Here is a 15000-nt window from a genome sequence, read left to right on the forward strand (position 1 = left end):
CATCTCCTTCTTCTCTATTATCTCCATCTATCTATCATCCCCCTGTTTTTCTATCATTTCTCTTCTCCTCATCTCCCTCCATCATTCTCTCTCTCTTTGTTTCCCTTTTCCCAGCACACTCTTCATTTCATTTCACCCTTTTTTCTCACACTCTTGGTTTTCTTTGTTTTGCACTTGCTCTCTCTCTATCCCTCTCCCTTGTTCTTTCCCCTCTTTTACTCTCTCTCTCTCTATCTCTCTCTCTTTCCTGCTGCAGGGTGTAGTAAACCCTTTTCCATCACTGGCTGGTCAAACTGGCCTTGATGTGTTTCCCTATGCTGGATGGACACATACAATTCCTCTCATGGATAAGGAACTCATATCATTCCTCTTTTGGCTTTTTCAGGCGTGAAACACCAGGACTCCCAGAATTCCTTCCTGGCTTTCCTGAACGCACCCACCTCAGGGCTGGATCAGTTCGATGTAAGTGCAATCCCACAATGCAATAGGATCTCTTCCTGTGTGTCACAGCACGCCACTGGCAAACAGGAAGTGAAGCGGTCATCTGCTGGGCACTCCATCTCTCCAGCAGACTCGGGCTGGCCAAAAATAGCTCTGTGTGTGTGTGTGTGTGTGTGTGTGTGTGTGTGTGTGTGTGTGTGTGTTGTGTTTTTTGATGTAAGTGTATGTATTTTGGTCCATACCTTTTCTGAATACTTTTTGTGTTCATGCATTTGCATTTGCCATCAAAAGGGAGTCACCTCTGTGTGTGTGTGTGTGTGTGTGAAAAGCAAGAGTGTTTTTGGAAACTGTGTTTGCCAGTCTCTTAGGTTATTTTCAGTCTGTGCTGAATTATTCACTGCGCTGTTCTCTTCTAAGAGCCCTCCTCCTGCCCCAGCCCCACCATCTCTACCTCTACACTCTCTCTCTCTCTCCCTCTCTCGCTCTCTCTCCCTCCCTCCTCTCTCTGTCTGTTTCTCCCCCCTTCTCTCTCTCTCTCTCTCTCTCTTTCTCTCTCTCTCTCTCTCTGTCTGATTCTCCCCCCTTCTCTCTCTCTCGCTCTCTTTCTTGTTTTCAGTTGTTCTTTTCTTTCTGTTTGTTTTGTTAGCTGTGTCAGGAGCCTTTCTCCTTCTCCTCCTCCTCCTCTTCAGTTGAGTCTTCTTCTCTGATTGAGTTTTGGGAAGACGTAAGTCCACTCTGGCTCTCATGTGAGGCCACCTCCATTAGTCCTAGTGCCCCTCCATTAGACTGATGCCTCTAGACTGGTGTGTATCAGCTGTCCCTCTTAGACACACGCACTCACACACACACACACACACACACACACACACACACACACACACACACATACACACATACATACTTACATACACACACACACATACACACAGAACATAATCACATAATCTCAGTGCTTCTGCAAGTACATGTAAATGCTAAACTTTCACTCCCAAATATTCTTGTCTTCAGACGTGCACACACACAGGCACACTCACACACACAGACACACACTCACACACACAGACACACTCACACACACAGACACACTCACACACACAGACACACTCACACACACAGACACACTCACACACACACAGACACACTCACACACACAGACACACTCACACACACAGACACACTCACACACACAGGCCTGCCCCTCACCTCTCTCTCGGATCTGTGATGTACCAACCTTTTGGCTCCTCTTGTAGTTAGGAATTGTGTGTGTGGCTTTTCAGGCGTGAAACACCAGGACTCCAAATTCCTTCCTGGCTTTCCTGAGCAGCACCCACCTCAGGGCTGGATCAGTTAGATGTAAGTGCAATCCCACAATGCAATAGGATCTCTTCCTGTGTGTCACAGCGCCACTGGCAAACAGGAAGTGGCGGTCATCTGCTGGGCACTCCATCTCTCCAGCAGACTCGGGCTGGCAAAAATAGCTCTGTGTGTGTGTGTGTGTGTGTGTGTGTGTGTGTGTGTGTGTGTGTGTGTGTTGTGTTTTTTGATGTAAGTGTATGTATTTTGGTCCATACCTTTTCTGAATACTTTTGTGTTCATGCATTTGCATTTGCCATCAAAAGGAGTCACTCTGTGTGTGTGTGTGTGTGTGTGAAAAGCAAGAGTGTTTTGGAAACCTGTGTTTGCCAGTCTCTTAGGTTATTTTCAGTCTGTGCTGAATTATTCACTCACTGTTCTCTTCTAGGCCCTCCTCCTGCCCCAACCCCACCATCTCTACCTCTACCTCTCTCTCCCCTCTCTCTAGCTCTCTCTCCCTCCCTCCTCTCTCTGTCTGTTTCTGTTCTCTCTCCCCTCTCTCTCCTCTTTCCTACCTCTCTCTCTCTCTGTCTGATTCTCCCCTTCTCTCTTTTTTCTCTTTCTTTTTCAGTTGTTCTTTTCTTTCTGTTTGTTTTGTTAGCTGTGTCAGACCTTGTCCTTCTCCTCCTCCTCCTCTTCAGTTGGTCTTCTTCTCAGGTTTTACATTAGTCCTCTGGCTCTCATTAGGCCACCTCCATTGATCCTGGTGCCCCTCCATTGGACTTTGCCTCCTCATATATGTGTACACATGTACCCCCTCTCACACACACACACACACACACCCACACACACTTTCACACACACACACACACACACACACAAACACACTCACAGTACAGTGCGCCCCAGTTCTCTCGTCCGTGGCGTGGCTGTTGTCATGCGCTGTGTTGTGTTTGGCCCAACTCCATAGACAGAGGAAGAAGAACACACTTGATTTGTCCCGACCTGTCCCGCTCCCAACCCCACCCCTCCCTCCCCCACCACCCCTCCCCACCCCACCCCCCCCCCCACCCCCCCTCCCCCCCACCCCCTCATTTCCCCCCCAACGTCAGGAACATCCAGTTCCCCACAGTAGACCTCACGTGGCCCAGACACACACACACACACACACACACACACACACACACACACACACACACACTGCTAGTTAGCTCCAGGGTTTGGAGCTGAACTGTTTCCCCAATCCCACATGTGGTCCCTACTGTAGTCAACACTTAGTCAGCTTGCTTGTACGGCCCACTTTAGGATGTCTTGGTGTGGGGGGTGCATCGCATTGCAGGGTTGTCTGTAGAAACTTAAAGTACAAGTTGGGGAAAGTAGTCGCCTATTTTCAGCACACACTACAAATCTCTCTCTCACACACACACACACACACACACACACACACACACACACACACACACACACACACACAGAGACACAGACACACCCACAGACACAGACACACATAGACAGTCAGGCCAGATCCAGACAGCAGTTGACCACGGAACTGTTCTGGTCTGTATCTGTATCTGGACTGAGGCCTGTTTTGGTTCTACTCTTTGGGCCTAGACTCAGGCAGGCAGTGGTGGATTATGGGGTATGAGGTGGGGCAGTTCAAGGGAAGTGTGCGTGTGAGGGGGGGGGAGATGGCGGGGCATCCAGTGATGACCTTAGATCCCCATACAGCCTCATTCAACTCCCAACACCTCTCTTCATCTCTCTTCATTCCCCCCATCCCTCTGTTTTTCTCTCTCTCTCTCTTTAAAGCGCTCTCCCTCCGTTGGTCCAGGAAGTAAAGGCAGACGTGTAAGCAGCTGTTTGTTTTTGTGTTGTTCCTCCGTCCTTTTGCCTTGGGAATGGGACATCTGCTCTCTGTGCCTGATGCGACTGCTGCTTGTTACGTGTTGGAGTGTGTGGGTGTGTGTGTGTGTGTATGTGTGTGTGAGAGAGAGAGAGAGAGTGTGTGTATGTGTGTTGCATGGGTTTCAGGTTGTGATTGTGGTTTCGCATGGGATGTTTTTGGTTTCCTGCATCCATGACTTTATTCTCTTATATTATGTGGAGTGGGTATACTGTATCTGTGAAATGCTGTTAACTCACCCTGACTTGTGACTGGGTGGTTCTCACTGCTCCTACCTTCTGCTTGTGATCTAATTGTGGGTCTGTGTTTGTGTAATTGTTTATTATCCTCCAGAGTTCTGTCCCATTCTAACAGTGGTGTGTACTGGACGGTACTACTTAAACATACAGTACTCTCTGAGAAAAGTGATTCTTTAGGTTTCCACACATGAGATCCCTTTGAGGTGCTACAGAAGAGAACCCTGAGAGGTTCTAAGATTCTCAGTAAATAGGTCATCATACACCATTTTGGGGTTCTCCTGTGAGGAAAAGTTAAAGAACCTTTTAGGTAGAACCTTTTGTAGTGACTTGGTGTTACATATTTCTGTTTGAAACTTTATTGAATTTAATTTAGGGTGTCATCTTGGTATTGTCACTTCAAATGACAGCTTCAGATGCCTTTTTTTCACAGAGTTAAAATCTAAACTGGCATATACTGTGTGATTGTCATGCAGATTACCACGAGTATATGTCCCCAACATTAAATATGCCACAACAGGACTAAAGGACTCTCTCAAGTTTATTAACTAATTAAGATGTTTGTGGGTGTAGTCTGTTTGTCCATACTGCTTATATTCTGGGTCTTGTGGACTTGTGGGCTGGGTCTCGTGTCCTGTGCATGTTTTAACTTGTCCTCTGCTGGCCAAACAGTAATTCACAAACATCAGAATCAAAGTCTCATCTATCTCAACTGCAGTGTGTTAATCATTATATACTGAACAGGACAATCAGGACTGTGAAACCCTACCTACTGCTCTCTGAGTGCAGAGCATTACACAGACTGTGCTTAGATGGAGCACTACACAGACTGTGCTTAGATGGAGCACTACACAGACTGTGCTTAGATGGAGCACTACACAGACTGTGCGTAGATGGAGCATTACACAGACTGTGCGTAGATGGAGCACTACACAGACTGTGGATAGAGCACTACACAGACTGTGCTTAGATGGAGCATTACACAGACTGTACACAGACTGTGCGTAGATGGAGATGGATGGAGCACTACACAGACTGTGCTTTAGATGGAGCACTACACAGACTGTGCTAGATAGATGGGCGTTACACAGACTGTGCGTAGATGGAGCACTACACACAGACTGATGCACTACACAGACTGTGCGTAGATGGAGCACTACACAGACTGTGCGTAGATGGAGCATTACACAGACTGTGGATAGAGCACTACACAGACTGTGCGTAGATGGAGCACTACACAGACTGTGCGTAGATGGAGCACTACACAGACTGTGCGTAGATGGAGCACTACACAGACTGTGCGTAGATGGAGCGTTACACAGACTGTGCTTAGATGGAGCGTTACACAGACTGTGCTTAGATGGAGCGTTACACAGACTGTGCGTAGATGGAGCATTACACAGACTGTGCGTAGATGGAGTATGTTTCACCTCCAGCCCACCAGTCACCTTGGCCATGCCACCACAGGTCAGCATCTCAGTTCAGGAATTGCACTGGTTGACACATCTGCTGTCGAGACGGGTATTTGACCTTGATTCTGATTGGCTTGCTGTTGGTAGCTTGTGTTGTTTTGCTGACTGTATTTTCCCAGCATGCATTGTGCCTGTGCCGGTTGTGTGTGTGTGCTGCTCCAGGGACATTGGGTTTAAGGGGATGGACTGCAATGGTCAGCAGGTTTTATCCTCACACATGTCTTTCTTTCCTTTTTTCCTACCACTCTCTCTCTATCTGTCTCTTTTCATTTATTTTATTTCCTTTACATTCTCCTATTTCTCTGGATTTGGGCCTTTCTGCCCCTCCCTTTTCCTCTCTCTCTCTCTCTCTCTCTCTCTCTCTCTCTCTCTCTCTCTCTCTCTCTCTCTCTCTCTCCCGCTCTCCTTCTCTCTCCATGAATAGCTGGACTCTGTGGACTACACCCCCTCCAACACTCCATCTCATGACGAGGACACGAAGCGTCGAGTTTCCCGCTCCCGCTCCCCATCCACCGCCAGTGACATGGAGCCCATCGAGGTGAGTCCCCAGCCCCCAAGCCCCCCAGCCCCCAGCCCCCAGCCCCCAGCCCCCAGCCCCCCAGCCCAACTGCCCCCTGCCCCCCTGCCCCCCTGCCCCCAACAGACAGCCCCATCTCCAGCACCATCACAGGCACATAGTCAGGAAGCACGATTGGTCTCGGCCTAAACTAAGTGAACATTTTATGAACAGCCTATACACCACCATTTAGTAGGGCATCTCTTCAAAACATCTGTGAAGCTGGTTTTCAAGCAAAGCTTAATTATACCATTGTTTAGACGGGTAGATGACAAAAATAGTGATAGACCGACTCATTTTATAATCATTTATGACTATTTGTTATTATTAGTATTAGAGAACATGAGACATTAGAAGTATTAGCATGAGTTATGTGATACTGCAATAATACATCTGGTCCAGAAGCAGCAGTCTTCACATGACCACTGAGCTTTGTCCTGTGTCCCCTGTCCTCTGTCCTCCTCTAGCTGATGGACCACCCATCTCGCGTCCACACCCCCACCATGCGCTCTGGCTCCGGCTACGGCAGTCTGGGACACTCCTCTCCAAAGGTACAAGCCAACGCACACACTCACGCGCAGACCAGTGTCTGACCGGTGCCGTGTCCCAATCCATTTGTGCTCTGAGTGTAGACGTGTCTCTTAACCCCACTTTCCCCCCTGCTCGGCAGCCCAAAGCTCACCAGTTTGTGGTCAAGTCCTTCACCGTGCCGACCAAATGCAACCAGTGCACCTCCCTCATGGTGGGCCTCATCCGGCAGGGCTGCACGTGTGAAGGTGAGACCCTAGTGGGTGACTGGACACTGAGAGAAAGGCCAGGAGTGAAAGGATAGACCCAACACATATTTAAAGGACTGAATGGCTTTAGGTGCACTCACTGCCTAGGAATCGGAGCATGCTTAGTTGTGATGACCGCTCCTCTGTCCCCACAGTGTGTAACTTCTCCTGCCATGTGGCGTGTGCCGACAAGGCCCCTTCAGTCTGCCCCGTGCCACCTGACCAGACCAAGGGCCCCCTGGGCATCGACCCGCAGAGGGGCATCGGAACGGCATATGAGGGGCATGTCCGGGTAAGCCAGAAGTCCCGATGTGTGTGTCTTCCATTTGGGATTGTATGTTTAATTATTTAGTCAGTGTAATGGCCCAGGCTTGTGTGGGTCACAAACATGAAATGGAAATGAACACTGAATGAAATGTCAACAAATACATTTATTTATAAACGGAATGTCTAGGGGATGTGGAATCTGGATGAGGATGTAATGAATGAACAGAGTGAGAGTGGAGAATGTTTGTTGTGTAGTGAAGGGGAAGGTATGAGATGGTGAGTGTGAGGAAGAGAGCATATGTGTGTGTGGGGGGGCCAAGAGAGAGTGTAAGGGGCAAGTTGGTCCAGCTTTTAAAGCTTGCTTCTGCACAGGTGCGGGCGATTGTCAGTAAAGCATCTTGGTGTCTCACACCATCATTGCGCCGGGGACACAGTGACAGCGAGAGACGCAGGGGGTCGTCACACTTAGCAATAGCACATGTGCATTACATCATGTTTATTTTGTAGTTTGTACCATGCTTTTGTAGGAAACACTGTAAATATATAAGCTAGTTAATAATTTAAGGACTGATAACAAAGTCCTTTTGGGCAAGTCTCCCCACTCGGCGGCCATCTTTCAACACACCTTGGGCAGTTATCAGGCAGCTACTTTCCTATTCAAGTGAATGGGGAGGCATACAGGAAGGGGTGGGATATCACACACTTCCATATCTGTCTAACATCTCTCCGGGGGCACTGTGGCACAGCAGGCTACAGCGCCTGTACCAATATACGGGTCCGAGTGCCCACGGGGACCCAGGCTCGAATCCGACCTGCGGTCATTTCCCGATCCCTCCCCATCTCTCTCTCCCACGTGCTTTCTGTCACTCTCCACTGTCCTGTCCAAATGAAGGCAAAAAAGCCTAAAAAATATACACCCCTAAAAAATAAACACCTCTCCCTCTGGCTCCCCCTCAGGTGCCTAAACCCACAGGTGTGAAGAAGGGTTGGCAGCGTGCGCTAGCCGTAGTCTGCGACTTCAAGCTCTTCCTTTATGAGCTGGGTGAAGGCAGGGCCACCCAACCTAGTGTTGTGGTCAGCCAGGTCATTGACATGAGGTGAGTAAAGAACTACATTTCCCTGTTGTAGTCCTGGACCTGAACTACATTTCCCTACTGTCGATCCATAGCTAAAGCACATAACCTTGTGATAGTCATGTTGCTAATCTCTGATACAGGCAGAGGATAAAACATTTTCTACCTTCTTGTTTTTTAGGGATGAAGAGTTTGCTGTCAGCTCTGTTCTAGCCTCTGATGTCATCCACGCCAACAGGAAAGACGTCCCCTGCATATTTAGAGTAAGCGTGTTTAATACGACTATATATATATATATTTATATATATATACATCATACATCATATATATATATATATATATATATATATATATATATATATATATATATATATATTGTTCTTTTAACAAACTCTCACACTCTGAACTCTACTTAGTGTTCTTTAACCAAATGTCACTCATGATGACTCCGTCTCCTCCTGCAGGTGACTGGCTCCCAGATGTCGGCGTCTCCGGGCCAGAAGGCCTCCATCCTCATCCTGGCCGACAGTGACCACGAGCGCAACAAGTGGGTGGGGCTGCTGAGCGAGCTGCAGCGAATCCTGCGCAAGCACAAGCTGAAGGAGCGTTCGGTCTACGCACCCAAGGAGGCCTACGACAACACCCTGCCCCTCATCAAGGGCACCCAGACTGCAGCCATCATCGGTGACTCCCTCTCTCTCTCTCTCTCTCTCAACATATCTCTCACTCTGTTATTATCTTGTCTTTTTGTTATGTCATTCCTTTGGTTTTCTTTTTGTGAACTAATTTATCATCTGTTTTTCTCTGTGTCCCTAGTATCTTTTGTTTCTGATCATTTGCCCTCTACATGTCTCAGTAACAGTACTCAGTGTTTTTCGCTCTGTTCCTCCCTCTCCCTCCTAAGTCCTGTGATGTCTTAGTCTGCTGTCGTATCTCATGTGTCTCACACACACACACACACACACACACACACACACACACACACACTCATCGCGTCACCTCTGTCACACTCTCTCCTCAGATCACGAGCGCGTCGCCCTTGGCAACGAAGAGGGTCTGTTTGTCATCCACGTCACCAAAGACGGTAAGTGCAAAATGGTGATCGCTGGGGAAACCATCGTCCAGCAAGGCAAGCCCAGCGAGGCACAGCGGTCCACTGTCAGATGAGGTGTGACCAGACAGACAGTTGTAGCTTCCAGGGTTGCTTTCCCTCAGACGCACAGTGCTGTCTGTGATTTATTATTCTTCAGTCGTAATTCACTTTGAATGAAGGATGCTGAATGGTGTCTGTTGTGCCAGAGGCGAGACGTGTTGTTTTTGACTTTTTTTGTCCTTGTTGACTTCCACAACTGCCAGAGATGCTTTGAGCCGCCTGCCTTTGTTGTTGAAGTGTTTGTTCTGCACTGCAGTGTGTTGAATGACAAAGCTCTTGCCAGAGAAAAAAAACTGTAGTTGGCGTGGATGGTGATCTTTTCTCCTCACACAAATAAAGGATTATAAGGCCAAGATTAGCCATTTTACAGTTTTTCCACAGCTATTTTCACAGCGTTTAGCATTGCATACAGTCACTGCTGTGACAACAGATTCCATTCAACGAGTTTTATTCCTTCTAAATCTATTTCTATATCTATGCTGGATTGACCCTAACCTAGCACTGTCTCTCCCCAAACACACAAACACACACACACACACACACACACACACAACCATACACACACACACACACACACACACACACACACAACCATACACACCAAACACATCAAACACACACACACACCAAACCCCATGCAGAGATCATCCGGGTGGGCGACAGTAAGAAGGTGCACCAGGTGGAGCTGATCGGTCCAGAGCAGCTGCTGGCCGTGGTGTCCGGTCGGAACCGGCAGGTGCGGCTGATGCCGGCCGCCTCGCTGGACGGGCGCGACGGCGAGCCCTTTAAGCTGGCCGACACCAAGGGCTGCCAGGTGCTGACGTGGGGACAGGTGCGCCACGGCGCCCTCACCTGCCTCTGCGTGGCCATGAAGCGGCAGGTCATCGTCTACGAGCTCAACAAGAGCAAGAGCCGCCACCGCCGCATCCGAGAGATCCAGGTGAGCACAGGAGTGTGGGGCCGAGACGGCCCGAGAAAGGTGTCCATGTCCATCTTACTTCAGTGTTCTACATGAAACCCATTTATCTTTTTATTTATGTTTCATTTCAAGTTTGAAGAGCACAGATTTAAATAACTGTTTGTAGAAAAAAATACCCTCTTTGGGGATACCCTTTTTGGGATGTCTGATTTTGTTTGTGGTACGTTCTTATCTGTGAAGGACGTTGCCTCAATTGCCACAGGCTTACAGAATCAATGTGGATTCGAGCACTTTTAGGATGTAGTGATCAGACGCAAAATGCTTACTGCCAATAAAAAAGAACAGAAAAAAGATGCTTCTCACTGCAAAAACAGTGTTCTGTCTGATGTCATTCACGTTTTTATTAAAAGACAGTGCACCTCGCGTTTTACAAACCCGACCCCCTGTCTCATCACACCCTTAGAGCAGGGGTTCTCAAACTTTTGTGGGCCGGGGACCCCTCATGGAGTGGAAAATTCTCCAAGGACCCCTCATAATCATAACACATAAAACTTAAGTTAATCATGTAGCTGTATAGCCTTTTTTTCTGTTAGATGCTTATGTTATATGTATTTTAAAAACATAGAGTGCTAATACCGCAATAGTCATGTTAGCAGACTTTGATAGTATGTAGGATTTTTGTTTCTTTGTCAAATGTAGGCCTATTGTGTTGAACACATAGTGATTGCATCATTTTGTTGGTGGTTAATTAATAGTAAAGGGTTTTGACGTATTGATGTACCGTATCAGCAGATCAATTGGGCAAATACTGATACTGTAGCATTTTTCGCCATATAAGACAATTTCATATTTTGTAGCAAACTTTGTCAGGGACCCCACTTTTAGAACCAATGCCTTAGAGGACACAATGAACCTGGTAAACCCTAAGGCATGGATCACATTGACCAGTGGCAAGGGGCAGTGGTGTGTAACTCAACGCTCAGACCATAATAAGTTCTATCTCGTTCCTATGGTAACACATGGTAACGGCTTGCCTTAACTGACAATTGAATACGCTCGCGTTGCACTTTTGAAAGTTGAACCAAGTTCAACGCTCGGCTTGTTCAATGCTAGTGTTACGCTAGCGCTGCCACCGTCCTGTTGCTGAACCATAGAGAACAATAGGAAACCTGCCGCTTGCCGCTGCTCAATGTGATCTCTGCCTAAACCTCACCCCGATGCCTGACCTCTGACCCTTGACCTCTCCCCATCTCCCAGGTGCCCGGCGTGGTCCAGTGGATGGCAGTGCAGAGCGAGCGCCTGTGCGTGGGCTGGCAGGCCGGCTTCGCCCGCTACACCCTGCCCGGCGAGGGCTTGACCGGCGCCTCCTCGGGTGGTGTGAGCCTGATGCACCCCGAGGACCCCACGCTCACGTTCCTCAGTCAGCAGGCGGCGCCCGGCGCTGATGCCCTCTGCGCCGTGGAGCTCTCGCCCAAGGAGCTGCTGCTGTGCTTCGGCAGCCTGGGCGTCTACGTGGACTGGCAGGGCCGGCGCTCGCGCCAGCAGGAGCTGATGTGGCCCGCCGTGCCCACTGCCTGCTGTGAGTGCCCAGTGGGGTGGGGGGGATGTGGTGGAGGGGTGTGTGTGTGTGTATCTGTCTGTGTTGTGTATGTGTTGCTGTATATGTTGTTTGTGTGTGTGTGTATTTGTCTGTGCTACGCACATGTGTTTTGTGCAGTGTGAGTCTGTGTTGTGTATGTGTTGCTGTATATGTTGGTGTGTGTGCTTGTGTGTGTGTGTATTTGTCTTTGCTGTGCACATGTGTTTTGTGCAGTGTGAGTCTGTGTTGTGTATGTGTTGCTGTATATGTTGGTGTGTGTGCTGTGTGTGTGTGTGTGTGTATTTGACTTTGCTGTGCACATGTGTTTTGTGCAGTGTGAGTCTGTGTTGTGTATGTATTGCTGTATATGTTGGTGTGTGTTTGTGTGTGTGTGTGTGTGTGTGTGTGTGTGTATTTGTCTGTGCTACTCACATGTGTTTTGTCGCGGTGTGAGTCTGTGTTGTGTACTGTGTATGTGTTGCTGTATATGTTGTTGTTTAGGTGTGTGTTTGTGTGTGTGTGTGCATGTGGTGTGGGAGACTGCTAAAATGGGGAGCGAAAGATGTATGTGTGGGATGTATGTGTGCTGCATACCTGTGTGGGATGTATGTGTGTTTCTGTCACACATACATGTCTCTGTCTGCGGATGGGCTTGGGCGGGGGGGGGGGGGGTGGGGGTGACTACACGCAGGCAGTAGGTATAATCCTCCAGAGTTGTGTCCCCTACATGCTCCGCTCCATCATACTACCTGCCTTCACTGTAGCTGTCCTTCTCTGTCACTGTCTTTTTCCGCCATCATCGTTCTCTGTGTGGCATCGTCCCTTTCTCTCCTGTCTCCCAGCCTGACCCGAACCCTGTGGGTCATGCTTACCCGTTTATCCTTATGTCTGTTTTCTCTAGATCCTGGCCCTTGCTTGCTTATATGTTTTCTCTCCCCTTTTTATTTCGTTATTTTTCTCTAGTTAGAGGTCCCTTTAGTCTGAGGAGCACTTCCTTAATTCCCCAGCAGTGGGCAGTGCTTCCAGCCTCAGTCACAGGTCCAGGAAGTATTGTGAAGCGGAACGTGTAGAGGGCTGAATCTGGGAGTGGCGGGTCACACTTCTCTCGCTGGCGAGCTCCCATTCTAGCATTATCTTCTCATATACAGTATATACCATTTCTAGTATACTTTATGTTACAATATATTCTCTCCTAGTACATGTTAAAAGACTGAAAGATGAAAGACTCCATTGTTAGTTAATCACATCATAGTCCCTGTGCAGTAGGTCCTCATTACCACCCCACCTGTACTAGACCTCATCTATCAACATCTAAAAACACAGATCCATTCACCTCTATAATGGTTGGGAAAATAAAGTAAAGTAAGATCTTAGCTCCCATTCCTATAAATATCCCTGGCTCTGTCATAGGGGTCTACATCAGGTTTGTTATTATCATGGGTACAAATGAGAGACCCATTGCAAGGATCATTTAAGATCAGTGATCAATAAGCACATATCTCATCTCACAATTGAACTGAGGTGAAACTAAAAGATAAAAAGATAAATTCCACTGAATATACGTTGGCCATGTGATTGTGAGGCATATCATTCACCAAAGGCATGCCCTCAAAGCTGCTCACACAATTGGTCCAGGATCCGTGGTCATTGGCTAGACAGCTTCAATATCGTTTGTTCTCATTATTTATGCTCCACCCAACCCCTACAGGCTTCAGCGCCCCCTATCTGTCGGTGTACAGTGAGAACGCAGTGGACGTGTTTGATGTGAACAGCATGGAGTGGATCCAGACCATCCCGCTGAAGAAGGTCTGTGTTGCTATCAGTAGTATTCATTCAATGTACTCAATGCACAGGTTTCACACAGGTTGTGGCATGCCATAGGTTACGCACAGGTGGACAATGCAGACAGAAGATACAGACACACAATATGGCTGATGACCAGTAGATGGCAATAGTCTGGTCTAGCCCCTATACTGTATGTAATGTATGTAATACATACATTTAAAGGTCATTACGACCCTACATGTGAATGTGAATGTGTGTGTGTGTATGTGTGTATGTGTGTATGTGTGTGTGTGTGTGTGTGTGTGTGTGTGTATGTGTTGTTTTCAGGCCCGACCTTTGAACATAGACGGATCGCTGAACTTGTTGGGTTGGGAGACCGTGCGACTGGTCTACTTCAGAAACAAAATGGCTGGTAGGAGTCTCACATTACAGTCTCTTGAGAATAAGATTTAGGATGGTTCAGTGAGACTGAGACTGATTGTCCTATGAGTGCAAGTTGATGAACATGATTAAAAGGAAAATGACACAATTCAGTGCTGCAGTGAATGATAATGGATTAGGAATGATCTGTATCGTGTAAAGATTATGTGGCTCACATACTCAAAAGCTTACATGATCAGCATAAGATTACGATGGACAGAGTGTGGCTTTAGCTGGTGTTTTATGTACAGTTGTGGTATGACGTTTAAATGTTTGCATGCATGTATGCCTATTTGGTATGTGTGATATATATACTTGATATGTGTACAGTTAGTGTGCAAAATTTGTACATGTTTAATCTCTGTCTCACATTCTCTCTCTCTGTCTCACATTCTCTCTCTCTCTGTCTCTCTGTCTCACATTCTCTCTCTCTGTCTCACATTCTCTCTCTCTGTCTCACATTCTCTCTCTCTCTCTGTCTCTCTCTCTCTCTCTCTCTCTCTCTCTCTCTCTCTCTCTCTCTCTCTCTCTCTCTCTCTCTGTGTGTTTGTAGAGGGGGATGAACTGGTGGTGCCGGAGGTCCGTGAGAACAGTAGGAAGCAGATGGTGCGGAGCATGAACAACAAGAGACGCTTCTCCTTCAGAGTGCCTGAGGAGGAGAGGTTACAGCAGAGGAGGTACACACACACACACACACACACACATACACACATACACGCACATACACGCACATATACACGCATACTCTCACTCTCTCACACACAGACACACAGACACAAAATGTATGTATGTATTTATGTGCATATTCATCAAAAGTGCTTGGATGCATGTAATATAGGTTTCAATAGTAATCAAAGTGACACATACACAAATAACAGTCTTAGTTAAAGGCTGCATGCATATGTTTCAGTACAGTTACAGTAACACAGTACAAAAATCAAGCATTTCACACACATAGAGAGAGCTTTCCGTTGATACGGTATGTGTTTCCCTGGTTCCTGCAGAGAGATGCTGCGAGACCCAGAGATGAGGAGCAAGCTCATCTCCAACCCCACCAACTTCAACCACGTGGCCCACATGGGCCCAGGAGACGGCATGCATGTTCTCATGGACCTGCCCATGGTAAC

At 47.6% G+C, this 15000-nt stretch overlaps 1 protein-coding gene across 12 annotated transcripts in view; it reads left to right on the forward strand.

The window, feature by feature from the left end:
* Positions 1-15000, forward strand: part of cdc42bpab (CDC42 binding protein kinase alpha (DMPK-like) b) — a 68947-nt gene that overhangs the window by 44986 nt on the left and 8961 nt on the right. For 10 of the 12 annotated variants that reach the window (XM_048249762.1, XM_048249763.1, XM_048249764.1 and 7 more), the window contains 16 exons: positions 386-462; positions 3544-3582; positions 5770-5883; positions 6369-6452; positions 6572-6677; positions 6833-6969; positions 7902-8041; positions 8199-8280; positions 8482-8701; positions 9039-9101; positions 9812-10110; positions 11347-11668; positions 13377-13474; positions 13781-13865; positions 14427-14550; positions 14878-14995. In XM_048249762.1, the coding sequence (XP_048105719.1) occupies positions 386-462; positions 3544-3582; positions 5770-5883; positions 6369-6452; positions 6572-6677; positions 6833-6969; positions 7902-8041; positions 8199-8280; positions 8482-8701; positions 9039-9101; positions 9812-10110; positions 11347-11668; positions 13377-13474; positions 13781-13865; positions 14427-14550; positions 14878-14995 (2108 nt within the window). The remainder of the gene's footprint in view (positions 1-385; positions 463-3543; positions 3583-5769; positions 5884-6368; positions 6453-6571; positions 6678-6832; positions 6970-7901; positions 8042-8198; positions 8281-8481; positions 8702-9038; positions 9102-9811; positions 10111-11346; positions 11669-13376; positions 13475-13780; positions 13866-14426; positions 14551-14877; positions 14996-15000) is intronic. The other 2 variants (XM_048249769.1, XM_048249773.1) reach the window with 2 other exon arrangements.

This window comes from Alosa alosa, chromosome 8 (assembly GCF_017589495.1).
Source record: "Alosa alosa isolate M-15738 ecotype Scorff River chromosome 8, AALO_Geno_1.1, whole genome shotgun sequence".
NCBI classification, from domain to species: Eukaryota; Metazoa; Chordata; class Actinopteri; order Clupeiformes; family Clupeidae; genus Alosa; species Alosa alosa.